The sequence below is a fragment of the Rutidosis leptorrhynchoides genome, chromosome 2, assembly GCF_046630445.1.
Source record: "Rutidosis leptorrhynchoides isolate AG116_Rl617_1_P2 chromosome 2, CSIRO_AGI_Rlap_v1, whole genome shotgun sequence".
Classification (NCBI taxonomy): domain Eukaryota; kingdom Viridiplantae; phylum Streptophyta; class Magnoliopsida; order Asterales; family Asteraceae; genus Rutidosis; species Rutidosis leptorrhynchoides.
In genome coordinates this window covers 505522774-505545833 of record NC_092334.1, presented here as the reverse complement: position 1 = coordinate 505545833, position 23060 = coordinate 505522774, and the positions used below count along the sequence as shown (strand labels likewise).

The window sequence follows — 23060 nt, the reverse complement described above, 5'->3', positions numbered from 1 at the left end:
TATAAAATATGACTTTTTTATTTTAAAACTTAACTAAGTAGTTCATTTATGTACTAGCGTTTATTACTTCTTTATGTACTATATGACATATCTAAATATCAATCGAATCCATAAGAGAGCGTAACAATCGTTTACTTAATTAATTTGAAATCAAATATATCTAATATATATATAAACACGTTTTAAATACACTTTGCAAGTTATTCATATATCTAATTCTAACAGTTAATATTCCTTATTATTGTATGTGTCTAAATTACGTTATTTAAACAAACACTTTACCATTAATTCCGAATACCGTTAAACATGAATGATTTCCCAAATCAACGTGGACCTTACAACAGAGACCCGTAATAATATCATAATCCTTAAGGGACTCAGTAAATATCTTTTAATTCAATCGTTTGGCATAATCTTTTAACTCCGAAGTTAAATATATCAATCATATAATCAAACCATTAAGGTTAATGCACAGTATCATTTTCATAACACTTTGTTACGTTTTCAAGTTATAGTATATATATCTATCTATTTACATATATTTGTTCACGAATCGTTGAGAACAATCGAAGGGTAATTGAATAGTTCAAAATTTTGAGATTCAACTTCATAGAATTTGCTTATCGTGTCGGAAACGTTAAAGATTAAGTTTAAATTCGATCAGAAATTTTCGGGTCATCACAGTACCTCCCCATTAAAGAAATTTCGTCCTGAAATTTGAGTGAGGTCGTCATGGCTAATAATAAAAATGTTTTCATGACGTACATGAGTTGATAAATAGAGTTTTATTACCGTTGAATAATATGGATAAAACAATCCAATTACTCGAAGCGTATGAGAGAAGTTATCGTAATAGAGTGAAATGAAGGAATAGAGAGCCGTTCTATCTCTTGACGTAGTAACGATTGATTTTCGGAATTTAAGGAATAGAAAATCTTCATTATCTAAATAAGATTTGATTCTTCGGAATTTGCGAAAATTAGGATTTTCTTTGATTAAATGTGTAATCTGCTTCGATTGTCATGTCTGATATTTTACTATAAATTAACCACTTCATTTTCATTATTTTCATCACTCCTACATCTTCTTCCTCATTTCATAATTTCAAAAGATTGTGAAATGCTTCATCCAGTTCTGATTCTTGATATATACTTCTAACTTTCATATCTGTCATTCTTCTTTTTCATCTACCACCAGAGGAAGTTATTTTCTTCTACCATTACCTTGGGGTTATAGTGTTTTTCATTCTCCCGTGTCTTTATATTGCTATACGCATTGATATACACGGTTTGTAATTTCGAGTTTGTTATCGGGCTTTATATTCTTCGTTATATTTCGGAGCTTCATGTTTTCGTTCTCTCTTCCCGCCTCCAAGTCAAGCGAATAATGGTCCAGAATTCATAGGTATGGATTTTGAAATGAACATAGTTAATGTTCTAAGAAAGAAATTGTAATGGCACGATCTTGATTTGTCAAATTACTAGAATATCCGGAAAAGACTGAATCATCAAGAAATATATTTTCTTGATATATTTAGAGATTATATGGAATGAAAGAGTTATGTAACATGGTTCATGATGAGGGTGGGATCTGTGAACCTTTATCACGTTCCATTAGAAACTCAGCATGACTTACTGTAATATAATCACGTTGATCAAGTGTCATTATATTATACTAACTCATGCTTCAGTTCCCAACATTACTTCAAAACATTCATTTTTTCGAATTTTTCAGATTTTAGAAACTAAAATAGTTTCTTTTATGATGTAACACAGATAGCGCGAAGAGGTAATGATTTCAGATAAGAATGGTTTCGAAAAATATCTTAAGAAATATGGAGGATATTTATAATGGGAGATACGATGATATCTTTGAATATTTAAGATAAGATGATGATGAAGAATATTGTCCGCAAAGGTTTTAGAGTAAGGAGCAAGGTATTTGCTAACGATTTCAGCAGACACGGAATCATTTGGATTTTTTGAAGGTAGATTTAGTCTTTGTGATTTGTCCACAGCCTCCTTCATGGTCTGCTCAATCCGTTTTTCAATTCCAAACCTTCTCTTTTTCTCAGCTTTATCACCATACTATTCTTTATCATTAAACTTTTGACTGTTAAAGTCGTTTACCGTTTTTGCTGCTTTATCAGCATTGTTCCAATTTCAGAGAACTAGTTCATAGTTTGGTATGTTTTTCAGAAACTTCACCTTCGAAGTATGTAAGTCTAGAAGATAGATGTTATCTATATATAACTGTTATCGTAGAAAATGCTGTGAGATTCAAAATACTGATTGCTAATTCCCGGTAGTTGGTATGGCAATTACCGTTATAAGATGTGGATGAGTGCATGATAGGGTTTCAATGAGTATAAGGATTTTTCGGAAGGTGAAGGATCAATGAAGTTGTTGGTAAATTTACTGCTAATGTGGTGGAACATAAAAGGTTCCCCGGTAACAAAAATGTATATGTCAAGGTTATAATAAGACTAATCTGAAAAGTCGAAATTGACTGGTTGGTAGTGGGGTAAAACTGGATACTTTGAAAAAGAAATTGCAAGATTATTTTCGGTAAAAATAACGCTAAAGGATCTTGCACAGTTTTGAAGTCAAAGTATAGATTTGAAAGATGTAGAGATCTAAGAATGATGTCACCGGTTCAGAGTTATGACTTGGATTCTGATCCATCAATATCAGAATATGTAATTGCATTTGTATGAAAATGATTGTATATCGTTGTGAGCATTGTTAATAATTTTTGAATCAAAGTTGAAGAATGTACAATGTAACATATTAATTACGAACTTATATATTTCTCGGGTATTACCTACCCGTTAAAGATTTCACAATTAATACTTTGTACAAAAGAATTTTTATTACCGTCTTTATGAAAATGTATGTAAATTTTCTTCAGATATAATACAGATTTAATGAGTTAATATTATATTAAGCTCATTTACTTTTTTTTTGGCTGGATTATAAATGAATAATCTCTAAAACATAAAAGATTTCATAATCTTCGTGGAGTATTTTACTAATGTAATCAATACTTCGTTATTCAATTTTATTGATATTTCCTCAGTGAATCATGTTAGTGCTTATGGAACTCTTGCTAACTTCGCAAGGTAAAAATGATGTTTTCTGGAAAGTTTCGAGTATATCGAAAATGAAAATGTAAAATCAATTATGTAATTGAATAATACACTTGGTTTATTATGAAATGGAATTCATTAAGTTGAAATAGAGATTGTAGTTAACAATGGTTAAGTTGTTAAGGAAGGATGTACATCATTGCATATTAGTAATATGAACTAACCGAGTAGTACCTACCAGTTAAGATTCACACGTAATAGCTTAGTACGAAAAGATTTATTTTGATTTCAAAATTCATATATATTAAATATACATAAAATTTCTTCAGGGGAAATGAGTTAATACTTCATCGGTTATTGTTGCTGGTATTTCTTGGTAACTACAGTGCGTATGACGTTGATGCTCGTGGGACAGATTTTGAAGTTGAGGTTTGCGATGCGGATGTTGTTGGTGGTGGTAATGGTACTGTTGGTGTTGTTGTTGGTGATACTGTTGATGCCGGTGATGCTGCTGGTGCTTGTAACATTTGCACCATATTCTCTAAAGCCACTACCCGAGCGCGAAGCTCGTTGATTTCTTCTACTACACCGGGATGATTGGCGGTTCGGACGAGCGGATGAATAAGATCCAGAATTTGAGATAGTATATTATCGTGACGAGATACTCTGGAAATGAGAGAGAAAATGGTGTCTCAAACAGTTTCGCCGGTAAGTGCTTCAGGTTCTTCGCCAAGAGGGCAATGTGGTGGATGGAAGAGATCGCCTTCTTCTTGTCTCCAATAATTAAGCAGGCTACGAACCCATCCCCAATTCATCTAGAATAGATGATGGCTAATTGGTTGATCCATTCCGATTACACTGTCTTCGGAATTCAGGTGAATATCCATATCGGAATAGCTGTCAGAGTTTAAGGAATTTGAACTAGATACGGGATCCATCTTGTATAATTAGGGAGATGATTTTTGATATGAATTAGATTATATAATTTAGTTTGGTATTCTTCAATACATAATTTACATATGTATATATAATACCAAATTCCATAAATCACGGAGAAATTTTCGGAAGATGTCAGGAAAAGTTTACAGTAACAGATACGCTAAGATATGAATTTTGTCTATACACTATTCATGCAATCAATGCAGTAAAACGTGTCTAGACTAGGAATGATAAGCAGGTAATTTTCGACAAGAAATGATAAGCAAAACTTTTGACATGCAGACACGGTCGAAGTCCAGACTTACTAATGCATCTTAACAACTATCAGTTAGACACACTCATGCAAGACCTGGTTCGCTAGGACCAAGGCTCTGATACCAACTGTGACGATCGCTCTAAATCCATATGGACGAACACGTCATTCATCGATTTCATTGCGAGGTATTTGACCTCTATATGATACATTTTGTAAATATTGCATTCTTTTGAAAAGGTACACCATAAATGAATATTTAAATCAAAGGTTTTCGACATCTGATGATTTCTACGTATAGACAATCACCGTAATATAATAGTTTACAATAGTACTTCCGTTGATAATGCAGTCAAAATAAGATACATGGTGATGATTTGGTGAATGCAACGTTTCCTTGAAAAATATGTCATGTAAGACTCCATGCACATAGCTTGTCTAACACATAAGCAAACAGCGGAAGACTTCTAGGAAACCTAAGAATAAACATGCTAACAAGTGTCAACACAAAGGTTGGTGAGTTCATAGTTTTAGTGTTTCGTATAATCTGTATATAAAAGTGGATCACAAGATTTCAGTTGTTTCATTCAGAAACGTTTATCAATAGATTCTACATAACAGAGCACCCTGGTAACTAAGCTTTAATGTTATAATGATAAATACCCCATTCATTTTAATACACGCAAACCAACGTGTCCTAAACTCAAATAACACACGTCCGTTAAAAGGTTAGCGCTCTAGCTCGGACGGGGATGTCAAGCCCTATGGATCCATATACTGTTATTCGCGCCCACCAGTCCATATCCTATGTACTGGCAGCTACTAGTTACCAAAGCTAAGGGATTTTCGGTTCAAACTCAGTGTAGAATTTAGTATGTACTTGTATCCATTGCGTTTAAAATAAATTGCATGTATTTTCAGCCCAAAAATATAGATTGCAAAAGCAATTAAAAAGGGAGCAATGAAACTCACCTTAGCAGCATATAAAGTCGTTCACCAAAATGTGATCGAAACTCGGATTACCAAATAACCGTAGATCTCAACCTAGAGAACATATGTTGGTCAATAAATGTCTATCAAGCTAGGTCTGGTCATAGTGTATCACAATCCTAATGCTCGAGATCGACATACAAAAGTTATCCAAAGTCGTTTCAAAAAGTCAATTTTGACAATAGTTTAACAAAACGAGACATACCTTATATAAGGAGTCATTTACTCGGTTGGTAATATTCAAAAATCTATTTTATCAATCTCGTAGACAAGTTGTTTAAATCTTAATTGCAGATTCAAAAGCAAATTCAATTAACGTTAATCATAATTCAGTTGATCATATCTCTTAATCCGTTCATCGAAACTATTCGATATCTAAATGAAAAGTCATTGATTTTTCGCCAGCTTTCCAAAAACATGCATATCATATACCTTTTACCAATAATATATGTATTTAATTCGTGATTCATCATAAACTGTTTAACGACAAAATTTAGCATACAAGCATGTATAAATATATATACTCGAGCACTAGACATGGATACACAATTAATATATAAAAGATAAAATATGAGTGCTTACGTATCAATATTGAGATTCAATATTGGAGGAAAGTACGTAGACGCAACGGAGATGATAAACACTAGGTTTGATTCACAAATATACCCCCGAACATTACCCATAACCTCCTTGGCAATAACCCATAATTTCCTTAGCTCTATCCCGCTTGAAAACCATTTTGAAAGTGACACGCTCATAACATCGTCGTAGTATTTTATGTATAATACTAATTAATAATATTAATAATAATAAGATTAATAATAATATTAATCTTAATAATAATAATAATAATAATAATAATAATAAAAATAATAATAATAATAATAATAATAATAATAATAATAATAATAATAATAATAATAATAATAATAATAATAATAATAATAATAATATAAATACGGAGTATGATATATGTGTGTGTAAGACAGAGACCAGAATGCTCGAGCTTTATAGTGTGGCCAGATTTCATACTCCATGCGATCGCATGGTTTCTGTGTGTTATGGCCATGCGATCGCATGACCTAGGATTCCAGCTCACATCTGATTTGTAATCTAGTTCATCGACATATTAATTTATTATATATATAATATATTTAATTTATATAATTAATTATATATTATATTAAATTCACGTGCATAGTTGACTTGTAATTTTTGTTCCGATAAGTCGTACGTTGTCACTCGACTTATGTCCCGGTTCCGGTTTTTCGAATGTCCTTTCGTACACTTAGAAAACTTGCATTTTACGTTTTGTGTCACGTACCTTTGTCAAAATATAGCCTTAAATTATCCATAAACTATACCACTCAAAGTATATCTTAAACTTTCGAGTGTTTTGGTCATTTACTTCTATAAATTATCGCCTCGTTATATATACATATACATATATATATATATATATATATATATATATAATAGTATCCTTTTTACTCAAAACGTTTTATAATTAAATTAATCTCAAATTTATTATATCATATGACGTTTTTATTTTAAAACTTAACTAAGTAGTTCATTTATGTACTAGCGTTTATTACTTTTTTATGTACTATATGACATATCTAAATATCAATCGAATTCATAAGAGAGCGTAACAATCGTTTACTTAATTAATTTGAAATCAAATATATCTAATATATATATAAACACGTTTTAAATACACTTTGCAAGTTATTCATATATCTAATTCTAACAGTTAATATTCCTTATTATTGTATGTGTCCAAATTACGTTATTTAAACAATCACTTTACCATTAATTCCGAATACCGTTAAACATGAATGATTTCCCAAATCAACGTGGACCTTACAACAGAGACCCGTAATAATATCATAATCCTTAAGGGACTCAGTAAATATCTTTTAATTCAATCGTTTGGCATAATCTTTTAACTCCGAAGTTAAATATATCAATCATATAATCAAATCAATAAGGTTAATGCACAGTATCGTTTTCATAACACTTTGTTACGTTTTCAAGTTATAGTATATATATGTATCTATTTACATATATTTGTTCGCGAATCGTTGAGAACAATCGAAGGGTAATTGAATAGTTCAAAATTTTGAGATTCAACTTCATAGACTTTGCTTATCGTGTCGGAAACGTTAAAGATTAAGTTTAAATTCGATCAGAAATTTCCGGGTCATCACACTATGCTAAATATGATATGCAACCCGAAAGGTCCCGTCGCATCGCGCAGCCCGATTCAGCTCTAGTTAATATTAATTATGAAATGTGATCCTCATACACCAACTTTTTTATCCATTCACACCTAATTATCTATTATTATAATCATAAATGATAATATAATTAAACTTCCTAGATTAATTTAGAAATATAACTATAACTATAAGTTTACGGGGGTAATATTCACATACCCAGTTTTAATCTATACACACTTTTTACCTTAAAACTTACAATTATATCCCTAAGTTTGTGTAGGGAGATAACTTTCACTATTATAAGTAAGGTTATAATAGTAACTTAAGTGTGTATGAATGAAAAATGAGTGTGTGAGTACTTCCTTTAAATTTATAAGACAAAAATGTAGATGGACACTGCTTATACTGAGGAGTTTTTACCTATGAAAAATGTCACGTCATTCTATAGCTTATATCCCCAGTTCAAAATCCACTGTTTTAATTTCTAAAATGGCGGAAAATTCACATTCATTCATAAGCTAAATTCTTCATTCACCTACTAATTATTATTAGGGTTTTAAAGCCAAATCTGCCTATCTATTTCTCTATCACTGATAATTTCAAAATTAGGGTTTCATTTGCCTGTTAATTTTATCAAACCCTCGGCAAAATGACACCTGACGCATTATCATCAGTATACAATATGGATAATTTCGATGCACTCTCACAAGCTTCAATCTCTGAGATATTAGAAAGCTGGAACAGTTTCTGTTTCATAACAGAAACCCTCGTTAATGGTGGTGGTGATGCTGATGTCAATATAACGTCATTATATTCAAAGTTTGAATCGCATGTTTGTAGTCTATGCAAGTACGGTCTTCAATCTCTAGTTGAACAACACTTCCTTTCATCACTCCAAGTATGAATACATCTCTAATTAGGTGATTCAAAGAACAATCAACTATTGTTACTGTTTAATCTGATTCAGTAATGTTGTTTGATGTGAGCAGGAGATATTAGAGAAGCACAGTGTACCAAAGTTTTGGAATAATTTCAATGGTTACAGCAATGTACCAGACCATGAGATGAATGATGAAGATGTAAATGTTTAACTTGTTTAATCATAACTTATATGTATATGTATGTATGTGTGTGTGTAGCGATAGTAAATATACTTTTGTAATTAAGCAGATGCTAGAGGATGAGGTTGAAGTGCTATTGTGTAAAGCGTTGAAAGAAATATCGATGGAAAAACAGTATCAAGAGAAGTGTTTATTGATGTTGATCAATGTTTTACAGCTATGCCAAAATAGTAATAATAATAATAATACATTAATCGAAGTACAATTGATGGATATCGAGAAAGTCTTGTTTTCTAAATATCGTTTAATTGTTTCATCGGTTCTTATGACCACTCTGCCACGGCAATTTACTGGTATGCGTTTCTAACGATGTGTTATATGCATTTTACGTCATGAAATTATGTTAGAATTGTGAAATATCTGGCTATTGATGTGTTTGTAGAGGTACTGCATCGATACTTTAAAGAAAAATTAGAGGAGTTGAGTGCAATTATGGCTGGGGATTATGAAGTTGATAATGAAACACAAAACGAAAATGGCATGGAGTTAGATGGAAGCTATGATCAGAAGAAAAATATGGAGAATAAGCTAGTGAGGAATATTGGGATCGTTGTTCACAATCTCAGAAGTCTTGGATTTACATCTATGACCGAAGATGCATATGCTTCTGCAATTTTTTTGCTTTTGAAGGTGCATATTTACTGGTTTTAAGTGTTTAAAATTGTATCAAACGCTTCACATTATAATGTATAGTAGCTTAACATGTTTTCTGAACTATGGCAGGCTAAAGTTCATGATCTAGCTGGCGATGATTACAGGTGTTCTGTTTTGGAGTCTATTAAGGGATGGATACAGGTTATAATAATGTTTAGGATTGAAATTATTTAAATTTGATTACTTTTTTATTATAACACTATAAAGCTGATTTGTGTAGGCGGTGCCTCTTAAGTTTTTGCACGCACTTCTTGATTATCTTGGTGATTCAGTCGGATTTTTTATCCCTTCTAGTACAAAATCACCTCTAGCATCAAGCCCATCATCATGCTATTCTGGTGCTGGTAAACCATCTGAAAGAATCGTTAGATGGCAGTTGGGTTTGGAGTATTTTGCTTATGAAACTTTGCAAGATTTAAGAATCGCTAAACTTTTCGAGATCATTGTCGACTATCCTGACAGGTTAATTATCAACAAATACATAATTCAGCCTTTTGGGGATGAACTAATTTGCACATTATATTCATGTCTACAGTGCACCTGCTATTGAGGACTTGAAACAATGCCTTGAGTACACCGGACAACACTCGAAACTAGTGGATTCGTTCATCTCTGCATTACGATACCGGCTGTTAACAGCGGGTGCTTCAACGAATGATATATTGCACCAATATGTTTCAACTATAAAAGCACTTCGAACAATAGACCCAGCTGGAGTTTTTCTAGAAGCAGTCGGTGAACCAATTAGGGAATACCTTAGAGGAAGAAAAGATACCATTAAATGTATTGTGACTATGCTTACCGATGGCACTGGCGGAAATAATAACGGCCCTGGAAATGGAGATAGTCTCCTTGAAGAATTAAACAGAGATGAAGAAAATCAAGAAAGTAATAGTCTTGATGACGATATTAATACTGATGATAAACAAGCATGGATTGATATCCAACGGTATGTTGTTATGGATCATCATTTAGTAAGGTTAAGGTGTTTGTTTTTCAGAGATCTTATTATGTCTTATGTATGTGTGCCCGTAGACGTTTTTAGTGCAGACTGTTTGTTTATGAAGATATACTGTTTGCAAATTCGCAGAATTAGAAATATGCTTTTAAGTGCTGCAGACATGATTAAGTTATTTTACAGTCTTCGGTATTCAGCATACAAAACCTTTAGGTCTCATCTTCTTTGTGTCAATCTTTTCTGAAATGCTATTGTTTGTTTTCAACTTTGAAAATTATATTGTATGTATCCAACCTCGAGTTCATTGATGTATCTGATGACTTAATAATTAACCTGTGTAGTTTTTTTGTTTAGGTAGTAGCCATATAAGATCCGATGTCATAAAAACTCCTGCCACATCAACAAATTACAGTTATAGTTTGGTCGGATACATACAATAGTTTTTTGAGTATTGTGATGCATTTAAGACACTTAACTCGTATATTTTTACAATAGAACATACAGTAGATTTTTGAGTAATTGTGATGCATTTTAAGACATTTAACTCGTATATTTCTATGATAAGATAAATATCTGATGTTGTATTGTGAACAATTATCAGCTGGGAACCCGACCCCGTTGAAGCTGATCCCGGTAAGGGGAGTCGATATCGAAGGAAAGTAGATGTACTAGGGATGATTGTTGGTATAATCGGTTCAAAAGATCAATTGATTAACGAATATCGTGTTATGTTGGCTGAAAAGCTTTTGAACAAAACTGATTATGACATCGATACGGAAATACGCACGTTAGAGCTTCTCAAGGTAGGTGATTTACAAAAAATGTCATGTTAGGGCTTACAGGCTTAGCTTTTGCATCTTGTTATCTAATGATTAAATTTGTTTCGTCGTATGTAGATACATTTTGGTGAAAGTAGCATGCAGAAATGTGAGATCATGCTGACTGATCTGATTGATTCTAAACGGACAAACACAAATATAAAAACTACCATCAATCAGTTATCTCGAACAGGTAACATAAAAATTAACTTCATCATTGATGCATCGATATGATTTTCTGAACATTGTATGCACCTAAAACTATAGGTGCTGACGCTTGGGACCATGAAATTCCGTTTGATATTATTGATGCTACAATCATATCTTCAAATTTCTGGCCACCTATACAGGTTAAGATATTTATACAACTCATATATAACTGTATCTATCTATCTTTCACATAATAGTAAATCAGAAACAATGTTACAGGAAGAGGATGTCAATATACCCGAGCCTGTTGACCAGCTTTTAAGCGATTATGCCAAGAGATTTCATGAAATTAAAACTCCTCGCAAGCTACTATGGAAGAAAAACCTTGGTACAGTGAAGGTCAGTCGCTTGAATTAATCTTTCGATTATAGTTGTTGATTTATCTAACTTTTGAACTGATAAGAATGCTCGCTCATCTGTTTCAGTTAGAATTGGAATTTAAAGATAGAACTCTGCAGTTCATAGTCACTCCTGTACATGCTTCAATCATTATGCAATTTCAGGATCAAACAAGGTATAGTCCAATGGTTGTAAAAGTCACTATTCCAGAACTAGTCAGACAGGACCTTGTAGGGGACTAATCGGCCAAGTCGGAAATTAGTCGGGGACTAGTAAGACGTTGACCAACTATGATTTTGTCGGTATTTGAACTAATTAATCCGACTTTGACCGACTAAATTGGACTTTTGACAACTTTGCCAAAATAAATCTACTAGGTTGGAGGCTACTCGGACTACTTCAAAATCCCGACTAGTTGGGGACTAGTTGGCCTATTGGGGGACTTTCACAACCATAGTATGGTCACCAACTTTGTTCATCACGTAATAACTTTTTTTTAAATGTTTCTTAATAAAGTGATAAGGTTTTCCCTGTTCGGGTTACTCGGGAAAAGCGAGTATTTATAATATAGTCACGGCCTAACCAGATTAATCCGTGACCGTTTCCAAAGCGTTCTCTGGCCACCACAAGATTTGAACCTAAGACCTCTTGCTTCTTAATAGAAGAAGATCAAAGTATTTACTTGCATATTTTGTTGACAGGTGGACTTCTAAGGATCTTGCAGTTGCCATTGGGATTCCAGTAGACACACTTCAAAGGAGGATAAATTTTTGGATAAGCAAGGTTGCCCTCCTTTATATTTCTTCTATGAAGTTTCCATTATTTATTATTTATGTTCACTTTTGTCTCGTGTTTCTTGTGAATTAGGGGATTGTTACAGAGTCTTTGGGTGCTGACTCTAATGAAACCTTGTATACTCTGGTGGATGCCATGGTTGATGGTGGTAAGACTGTGACAAATAGTGATGATCTGGTAGCCGACGATGATGCTGAAAGATTAGTGGCATCAGCTGAGGATCAATTAAGAAAAGAAATGACCGTGTATGAGGTATGTTTGTCATTGGGGATGTTCAGATGTGTATCATTGAAGTGATTATGTGATATTACATAGTCGATTTTTATGGGCGGCAAAAAATATTGTTTGGATTCGCTAGTGATGTTTATGGTTATATTATCAGATTTTTGAATGTTTAGCATGTTCAATATGGTTAAGAGGATAATAGATAAGATGACATTCTGGTAGAACAAAGTAGAGACAGTTTGTGAACCAAAAAAAAAAGTTGCTAAAAGCCTAAAATCGTATATATTTAGCCAGCCCATAAATAATCAGTTCTGTTGCACTTGTGTGAACCTGATATGTTTAAATTAAATCATCACAAGTTCAGCTCGCAAATACTTTTTTCAAAGTGCATTAAAGGATAGATCTAACTCAAGATTATGATTTATGGGCTTATCATGAGATATTACTATAGCATCAATTAAGAAGGTAGGCTAAATCTGCATATGTCCGATGACAAATTCTACCTTTTGCTGCAGAAATTCATCATGGGGATGCTTACAAACTTTGGCAGCATGACGTTGGATCGAATTCAGAACGCTGTCAAGGTAGCGTATTGTTACTCTGAATCTCTGATGACAAAACAATTATTATTATATGAATAGACCAATTAGTTGCAAGGTTGTAAAAATCGCTATTTGGGGCTTAGTCGGCAGAGATACTGTAGGAACTACTAGGCGGGGACTAATCTGAGTGAATATTTTTATACAAAAATAATAAATTTTAAAACTAAATGTTTACTTTAAAGAATATAAACATAAATATAATTTTAGAAACATAAACATAATTGTTTAAAAATATGAAAATACAATTGTCCAAAAGTACTTCAAGTTTGACTTTGACCATTTTGAACAACAAATACCCACTTTGATCGAGTAATCCAGAATTTGAATTGTTGACCGATGTTGACCAGCGTTGACTACTCTTGACTGACTTTTAGGTGAGATTCATGCTAGTTGATTCGGAATAGCCCTAAACCCATTGGTGTGGGATCAATCCCGTGACGTATACAACCCGTGTTACGAGAACAATTTAAACCTTTATTAATCAGTTCAGGTTGTATATGAATCTTGAGTGATTTGGGATATCAAATGAGTCATTTAGAAATCGTTTAAGCCGATGAGACAGTCAAAACGTATATTCAGATGCTAACAATATTCGTACGTTGTTATATATACTCATTAGTTCAATCTAATATCAACATTTTGTATGCGTGCACTTGCTATATATTATGATATTTAAGGAAATTACGGGGTCATTAAATGCACCTTTACATCAATAACGTCTATTACCACAGGGGCACACATTAGCAAAACTATTCTTATATTTATAAATACTAAAGCTCTACTGTTTAGTATTGTAAAATCGCTTTCCACACACTAATTATTCAAAGGGACCGAACTTGCCCTTTTGAAACGTTACCCAACCCATTTGCTCTGGCTGTTTTTCTATCCCTAGGTGCTAGTGAGATATGTGTAATAATAGGTGCAATTGAAATAGTGAGACGTACGTGTATGTTGGTTGCAGATGTTTTGTGTGACGGATCCTGTATATGACAAGTCACTCCAACAACTGCAAAGCTACTTGTTCAGTCTAGTTGCAGAAGAGAAGTTGGAATTTAGAGACGGCATGTACTTCTTAAAGAAGTAACTAACAATACTACAAGGATTTATTTATTGTGAAGAAAACCGTTATTTAGTAACTGAAAAACGCAAGGTTTGTACCTGAAGCTGTAGCTGTAGCTGTAGCTGTAGTAATACATGATGAAGTCATTGTTGTCAATGATATGCTATTTATTTATTTTTTTGGGAGAAAAAACGAAAACTCATAGAAACGAGGTCGTTTTTCAAAGGAAAACGCCCTCAACTAGGAGTACAAAGGAGGCAATGGGAAAACGGAGAAGCTCGCACCAAAAAAACAACCAACTAAACAAAATTATCTATAAACGAGCCTCACTAACTTCCCGAAAAAAAAAAACCTAACAAACATAAAACCAAACAAAAAACCGAAAATATTCACGATAATACAAGGATCGAAACCAACCGAAGAATATAATACGGATAAAAGCAATCAACCACGAGGACCGGCCCTTTTCAACCTTCCATTGACCGTCTCTTTCAAGGAATGTTTCCCGGACCGATTCTTAATCTTGTAAGATAACACGTTAGCAGACCCATCACCCGGTGCGCTCCCCAGCCAACCGTGTCATCATAACATCGAACGCCGCGAAAGCCTCCGTGGACATATTTCCTCTCCCAATTGTCGATGAACCGCAAACTCTTCCATCTTTGTGACCCATAAAAAAGTTTTGAATTGCGTCCCCGTAATCCACGTCATCAATGTTATCCTTAAGCTTATAAACACCCGAAGTAGAAGCCTCGTTTGCCTTCTTTCTTGACTTCGGGTTAACCTCACTAAGTAGACATTTGGAGACATCCTTGTTCAAAATAATCCACGCTTTACAAAAAACCGTCACATGATGGGACCTCGCAATCACAATACGATCTTCCACTACTACAACCAATCAAAATTGGTTTGGGCCTATCACCATTCAATTCAACCTTTCTTTTTGCCAATAAATCTTCCTTCTTTTTCTCTTTCTTCAAACGATCCAATCTAACCGCAAACGTAATGTTTTTATCATTTGGCTCCAAGACATCAAAAGAAACGTCATTGGTCCTTTCGACAAGATCCTTTTCAATTGACTTTGGATAAACGTTGGATGCTTTTTTCATACTATCCCCGAAAATAACTCCTTTGTCAATTGTTGAATCTAGCTTCACCAAATCGACATTGTCAACCGCAAACGAACCAAAATTAAACTCTTTACATAGAAGCCCATCCTCAGAAACAAGATCATTGGGTTTCCCATCACCCACTCACTGTGACCCATTACTACAGACCATCTTGGACCCTGACCCGATCAAAGAAGCCTCATCAAGCGTTCCGAAAATAATACCAGGCTCATCCAACTCAAATCCTGATTCAAAACCACCAACATGTCTATAATCCATAACAGGCCGTATGATCGATTTTCTTCCACTGTACTTCAAAACCACCAACATGTCTATTAATCTAATGAATTAATAGTAGTAGTAGTTAGGACTTAGGGGTCAATGAGTTGCTATTGTTTCTTTAGAACTTAAATTTTTGAGATTTGCTGAGTGGATGCCAAGATGATTTTAATTTATTATTTCTTGAATGGAATCTTGTTTTTCTAAATGGGAGAACAACTTCATATGATGATGAAAGAAGCAGAACAACAACAAAACACAAAATGATTGAAACTATACAACATCTACGATTAATTGTTAAATGATTATCTTTTTAGAGAAGAATGGGAATCGGGTTGTATTAGGGCTTCTGATACCATAGAATAATGCAAATTGTTACCTTCTCATTAAACCAAGGGCCCTGTATATAGGGATCATAAATGCTAATCTTAGCGGACCTGTAATTCATATATGGATAAGGATATAGAATCCTGTTAAAATTTAACTATGTACTTTGGATATTTAACATTAACCTAATCAGATTATGGCATAATAAATCCTACGGCTTTTACTAACTATTACAAACTTACATCCAAAAACTACATACAAATATGTCTAATTTCCAACAGTGAAAAATGTATAACTCTTGATACGGCATTGTCTATACATGTTAACTTTAACTCAGTCACTCAACTTCACTTACAAACATCCACTTCAATAGCCGGCTTCATCTCTTGTATTATTAACCATATGAATTATTACATCTTACATCAAAATCAAATAAATCTAACAATCAAACCCCATATCTGCTGCAGAAATTAAACTTCTCTCAAGTTTAAAAACCTCACACTTAACCTTTTCTAGCTCTAAAGCTGAGCGATGAATGACTCAGTTTCAACACCTTATACATTTTCACAAGAACACGCTCCTAATAACACTTTGCCGGTTACTCAAAAACAAACAAATTTCAATGACACCTAGAAAAGATGTCAGTAATGTTGTTGCTCTTCCGTCATATTGTCAAAAGGTAGCGAATTTTCAATCTTTTTATCAGGGGTTTTTCACCATTATTCGTTTAACTTGAAATTACTGATGACTTGTTGTTTCTGTTAACAAAATTAGATTATCGCAGAGCTTGTAGGTACGTATATCTTGATTTTCATAGGGTGTGGCGCTGCACTGGTAGATAGAGATCGATCCTTAACGATCTTGGGGATTGCAATTGTGTGGGGTTTTTGTCTGATCGCTCTTATTTATACACTTGGACATGTTTCTGGTGCCCATTTAAACCCTGCCGTTTCTATTGCTTTTACTCTTAACAAGAAATTGCCTCTGATATACGTAAGAACCGTGCTTTTTTTTATTATTAATAATATATATTTTCGTGTTTGTTTTTGATATGGGATTTTGATCTTGTAGTTGCCAATGTATGTGGCGTCTCAAATATTGGGTTCTACACTTGCATGCCTCACTTTGAAAGTTTTGTTCAACCATCAAGATGATACACTGCCAACTGTAACTAGGTATTCGACTCCAACAACTGATCAAGAAGCTTTCTTATGGGAATTCATCATCACTTTCATCTTGATGTTCATCATTAATGGTGCTGCAACCGATGATAGATCAGTACGAATTATCTTTTTCTAGATATTGTTTGTGTTTGAATACTAAAGATTTAAAGGCATTAATTTGATCAAGAAATGATTAATGCAGAACAAGGAGCTTGCAGGAGTCGCAATTGGAGTGACACTCGCGTTCAATGTGCTAATAGCAGGGTAATTATTCGTTTTACTCCGATAAGACTAATCTAATGGAACAATAAGATGTTCAAATTTCGGTTCTGATACTAAATAATGATTGTAGGCCAATTACAGGGGCTTCTATGAACCCTGCAAGGAGCATAGGTCCTGCGGTTGTGGCTAATGAATTCAAAAATATATGGATTTATATAATTGCGCCTATTCTTGGAGCTGTATCCGCGACTCTTATTTACAGTCTTCTCCGGCAACCAAAGCAAGAGCACCAAGATATTGAAGTTGAGAGTGTCAAAAGCATCATTTATAACAATATGTACTCACACTCAATAGCATAAAGGTCATTTAGGTGTTTTTAGTGTTATCAACAAACGTTTTGGTTGATTGCAATTTGCAATTCACTTAAAAAGAAATTTTAATCTAGTTACATGCTCAATGACAAGTTTATAGAGTGCGGAGTGCACATTAGTTCAAGCTAACTCAAACTGTCTCGAAAACAACTTGGGTCAAGGGGGGCGGTGCCCCTTGCAGGTGTGGGCTCTGCGCTCCTAGTGAGGTGCCTGCCACCCCCGACTCAAACGGTGTATTTAGTATACCAAATATAAAAAACAACATTTCCCCCCAAAATACATAACGACATTTCCCGCCAAAATACATAACGAAATTCCCGTCAAAACAAAGGGTCATGTACAAATTCTCTAATATAAATTTCGTGATTTTATTGCCTACACACACAAATTGTAGTTCTTGTCAAGATAGTAATAGGGTCGAAAACTCGAAATACGTGTTTAAGAAAATGTTTCACCATTCAAGAATAATCCAAGATTATCAATCTTAAACCCATTCACTAACAAAGGTTACACCTTTTTATCACTTGATGGCACAAAATAGTCAGAAAATGTATTATGTCCAAATACAACAACAATGACATAAAATAGAAAGTGTCAAAAAATATCTGGGTTTTTTTAGAGGATTCCATCATTTCTTATGTCTAAATACTGTTTTTTGTTTACTGTACAGCATAAGAATAACATGAACAGCACATACACTAATATTAGATTATAGAAAATTCACCTTCCCTGTTCAAATCTGTGATCTAGATTGTTCATAGATCGAGTCTTGGAAAATGACAAACCTTGACGCTGACAGAAACCTTTACGGCTGACATCGTTTGGCAATCCCATAAATTACCTGTTTATATTTCAAGAAATTTTGACATCAGATATTGTTCGAATTTGAAAATCTAAAATTTGGAGCAAAAATGTTCCGGTTCAATCCAACCTGACCCATTTTGGGTAAATTTGGAGCAAAAATGATTTGGTCAATCCAACCCGACCCATTTGGGGGTTGGTTAACCCGTTATGCCACCTCTACACCTAATCTGATAATCACTTTGAATACGAAGACTTTACCCGGTTTGAGAAAGCTGCCTCCAGTTGATCTGTTGATGCCGTTGCAAATACGAATTCTCATCACCAACAAACGGCTCCGAATAACTAGAAGAAGTTGCAGGCGACCACACGGGGACCACACCACCATCTCGTTCCCGCCTAGATGTCGTTGCACCGCTAGAAGATTCCGCCGGAGCATCTTGATTGTTTCTTAAAGCTATCTGAATATTAAACTGTGGCAACAATGATTGAGTATTAATTTCAACATTTCTTGCTGGTTCCTGATTCATAACATCACTAGGAACTTCTGCTCGGCTATCCATTTCAACGTCTCTTCGATCCGAAGACGATTCTTCTTCTTCTTCTTCTTCAACTTCTCGTAGCAACGATGTGGTCATACTAGGAACCATTTGATCTTCATAATGGCGGATTGTGGTGGTGGTTGTACGATTCCTAACGGTATCGTGATCCATTTCCATCTGCATATCTTGAGGAAAAGCGATCAGAGTATCTTCCGATGAGTCACCGAGCCCTTCTTCCATCCCATTTTCAACAACGGCTCGAGAAGCAGCTTCGTGTTGCCACATTTGTGTTAAGGCTTCTTGTAATCGAGCTTTTGCAGCATCGATTTTAACAATTGGGAGAGGGTAATTTGAACCCAGTTCGATTCCAGCAGCTTGAAGCACGTATTCAGGTGCATCCCATGGGTGATGTATCCATTCAGTTGGTAGTCTAGCAAGTTCTGGAAGCCATCTTCTTACGTATTCTCCGTTCGGATCAAAACTATAGCCCTCAATCTATCACAGAAACAAACAAACAATTCTTAATTTTCTGAAGATGTCACAATTTTAACACAATTCTTGATATTAAAGATCAAAACTTTGATGTGATTTGATATTAAAAATCAAAACATTGATGTGATTTTCAGAAGATGTCACAAGTTTAACGCAATTCTTGATATTAAAGATCAAAACTTTGATGTGATTTGCTATGAATATCACAATAATCCTTATGTCTATAGCAACTTTAACCATTAATTAACATAATCATCATAAAAATTCACGAAAGATGTGTTGGATTCACGTTAATTATGAAGTCAAACTAATGGTCATACCTGAGGATTATCAATGCGATCAAACTCGCGACTATCAGGTAAAGTACCCGATATATACTGCCAACCGAGAGCATCACTCTCAAGATCGGCATCGAGCAACGTATCCCAAAAATACTTCATACCCCATCTCCAAGGTAACTGCAAAACCTTTACAAAGAAACTCGAAACGACAACCCGTATCCTATCATGCAACCAGCCCGTGGCCCACAACTCTCTCATACCCGCATCAACCAACGGGTAACCCGTTCTACCTTGTCGCCATGCCTTAAAATAGTTTTCATCAATTACCCAAGGGAAAAACTTCAAGTGTCCCAAAAGAGGCCTTTCGTGACTATACGGATGGTTGAAGCTCATGTATCTTGAGTATTCACGAAGCCCGATTGATTTAAGGAACAAATTAACGCTTTCTTCACCAGCTTTGTTCCCTTCATTGGCCCATAAGATTTGTTTCATTCGGGCTTGATGAAAGACCTTTCGAACACTAACTTCACCGAAATGTAAATGTGGAGAAAGAAAAGATGTAGTGGCGCTATCCGCTTTTCGACGGTTGGTAGAGTAGTCTAATAATGGCCCGTTGATGAAAGTAGCTAGTGCCTTGTCAGCATTGCTCCACCCCGGTGACCATGCTCGAGCTAGAAGTGCATTGCTTCCTCTTTCTGAATCATTTTCAAAAACTAAAGTGTCCGAAGGGCATCTAGACAGGTCACCTAAACAAAACCAACAACTAAATGGGTCAAAACTGCACCTGTATTTGAACCCAACTGTTTTGACCCTGACTAACTAAAAAACCAAAATCATGAATCTAAACATCCCAAAGAGTCTCACATATATATTATTTAAATCAAACCCATTGTACAAAAACATATGAAGAACGAAGTTACACAAATATATGCCTGAATTCATGACGAAAGTAACCTGAGATTATTCTTTTAGGTGGCAGTTGTGGAGGCTCGGGGTCATATGGCATTCGAAGACACCGATCCCAAAATGATGTAAACCTAATGAACGGTCGACCTTCATCATCAACAACTTCCCATGGTTCATACAACAAGTCTGCATTGAACGAGCGTACAACTATCCCATTTTCAGTTAAAATCTCCTTGGCTCGGTGATCCCTGACTAGAGATAAAGGATCTACATAACATAAGAAAAATTCAAAAAACTAATACAATACAGAGCTATTTAATTGAGGATGAATACCAAAATAGTACATTACTGATTTGCATAAACCAATTAATAGCTAACTTATCACAGTTAAGGGGTACTGGATGTATTTGTATAAAATGATTGACGCAAATTGAATAATAATCAAATATTTATATGTTTGAACTACGCATAGTTGTTAGTCCGGTAAATTTACATTTACATTTATCATAATAGAAGATTTCTAATCCATAGTCTAGTGGTTCGGTCCTATATCATGTTTAAACATCACTAGCAACATATTTTTTTGGTGTCAATGAAGAGGGTCGAAAACAGTAAGGGATAACCCGGTTAGACTACATACATCTGTGAAAAAATCCTCGCCTTTACCGGGTAGCCTATCAAAGGGAAAACCTAATCCGTTTACACGTTTATAATAAAAGAGTTCTAATAGACACTCAAATCACAATTAATATATTAAAAGATCGCTCGAACACTCCCTAGATATAAAAAAAAATATATATAATAAAATCAGTAATAAACAAAAGAGAATTATAATAATCTTCAACAAAACCCCATACTAATAAACAAATACTTAAAGTAATGGACTAACCATATAAGTGATTAAAAAAAAGCTGAGTAGCACCAGTGGATTTAATAACATCAAGAAGAGACAAAACACTATCAGAAGATCTCTTTGTGATAAGTGATGTTCCAAGATTTTTTAAAGATGAATCAAGTAATGATAAACTTTGTTTAAGCCACCATCTTGATACCCTTCCAGGGTAATAATGACCTTCTTCTTCAGGTGCCCATATGAATACTGCTATCACTTTACCTGATCTTACACCAGCAGCTAAAGCAGGGTTATCTTCTATCCTCAGATCTCTCCTAAACCATACTATACTACACCCACCTGTCATCTTCAATTACTATTATATAAAAACCCTAATTTAATAAAGAAAGGAACTCAGAATACTACTAATTCGGTTAACTACTGATGATATAACCTTTTCATGTAACTTAAACCCCAAATTGCTAGACTAAAAAATTATGAATCTTTTTTCTAAAATGACCTAAATCTCACTTCAAGCTAACAACTTTTCAAGAATCCTAAAGAAAGAAACTTTAAATCTATATTTTCACCAGACACCTAACTCCCACTTCAATAAACTACTTTTTGAAAAAACCAAATTCCAATTTTGAAGCTTTTTATCTCATGGAAACGGAATTCTTTGTCTGAGATAGCCTGATCTAAAATCTAGTCAAAATAGCACACGTGTAATTATGGACAAGTGGTGTTAGGAGAACAAAAGGGTTCACTGGTTATACTCTTATCCTTAGTTTCTTTTTTTTTTTTTCCTTCACCCATGTGGGCGAAGAATCAACTTTTAGGGGTAAAAGCAATAACAAGTTGGAAACTTAACTTGCAATTTGATGTGGGTAGGTCAATCAAGAATCTTAATAAACACTCATTACTGGAAATTGAATGAGTAATAATAATAACAAAAACTTAAAGGTGGGTAAGAATGCGAAAGGAAGAAGATTGGTTTCATCAAATGGGATCACCATAGGCAATTTGCAGCCACAAAGCTGGTTTTGTCTTTTTGTCATTCTTTTATAGATTAATGTAAAATAAAATAAATACTAAATAATTAGTTTAGTAACCCATAAATGAAAAAAAATCCATAAATGAAAAAAAATAGGATTGATATTTCGACCTTGAATTTTACTATATCCATCCAGATGTACTAATTTACCTTTAATAATGGCTTTGTTAGATGGATATTGTTAGACTATATATTAGTTAGCCCATTTATTATTATTATTGGACTAAGCCCTTTTATGATCTAGGGCATTTGTATTGTGGTTATATAACAGCCTCTCTTGTGTAATTTGCAGATCAATGAAATAAGTTCCATTACATAATTTAACATGGTATAAAGAGCCTACTTTGTACTACCCTAATTTCTTTTCCCCTTCGTTTGGCCATCTGTGATTGACATCTTTCTTCTTC

At 34.2% G+C, this 23060-nt stretch overlaps 3 protein-coding genes across 3 annotated transcripts; 2 read left to right on the top strand and 1 right to left on the bottom strand.

The window, feature by feature from the left end:
* Nucleotides 1-7941: 7941 nt before the first annotated feature.
* Nucleotides 7942-14419, top strand: LOC139894532 (anaphase-promoting complex subunit 2). The gene is made up of 16 exons (XM_071877871.1): nucleotides 7942-8390; nucleotides 8482-8571; nucleotides 8663-8906; nucleotides 8996-9243; nucleotides 9337-9408; nucleotides 9488-9729; nucleotides 9803-10216; nucleotides 10827-11028; nucleotides 11122-11236; nucleotides 11311-11393; nucleotides 11473-11592; nucleotides 11679-11767; nucleotides 12294-12375; nucleotides 12460-12639; nucleotides 13128-13196; nucleotides 14176-14419. Exons 1-16 carry the CDS (start codon nucleotides 8142-8144, stop codon nucleotides 14296-14298), a joined length of 2622 nt encoding a protein of 873 aa, XP_071733972.1. The 5' UTR covers nucleotides 7942-8141; the 3' UTR covers nucleotides 14299-14419.
* Nucleotides 14420-16611: 2192 nt separating this feature from the next.
* LOC139889514 (nodulin-26-like) lies at nucleotides 16612-17733 on the top strand. Its single transcript, XM_071872461.1, has 5 exons — nucleotides 16612-16668; nucleotides 16764-16982; nucleotides 17061-17267; nucleotides 17355-17416; nucleotides 17505-17733. The coding sequence occupies exons 1-5, from the start codon at nucleotides 16612-16614 to the stop codon at nucleotides 17731-17733; spliced, it is 774 nt and encodes a 257-aa protein (XP_071728562.1).
* A 506-nt stretch (nucleotides 17734-18239) lies between these two features.
* LOC139894531 (cryptochrome-1-like) lies at nucleotides 18240-22563 on the bottom strand. The gene is made up of 5 exons (XM_071877870.1): nucleotides 21657-22563; nucleotides 20816-21034; nucleotides 19901-20607; nucleotides 18808-19583; nucleotides 18240-18586 (listed from the first exon to the last, which is right to left on the bottom strand). The coding sequence occupies exons 1-5, from the start codon at nucleotides 21964-21966 to the stop codon at nucleotides 18583-18585; spliced, it is 2016 nt and encodes a 671-aa protein (XP_071733971.1). The 5' UTR covers nucleotides 21967-22563; the 3' UTR covers nucleotides 18240-18582.
* Nucleotides 22564-23060: the final 497 nt, after the last annotated feature.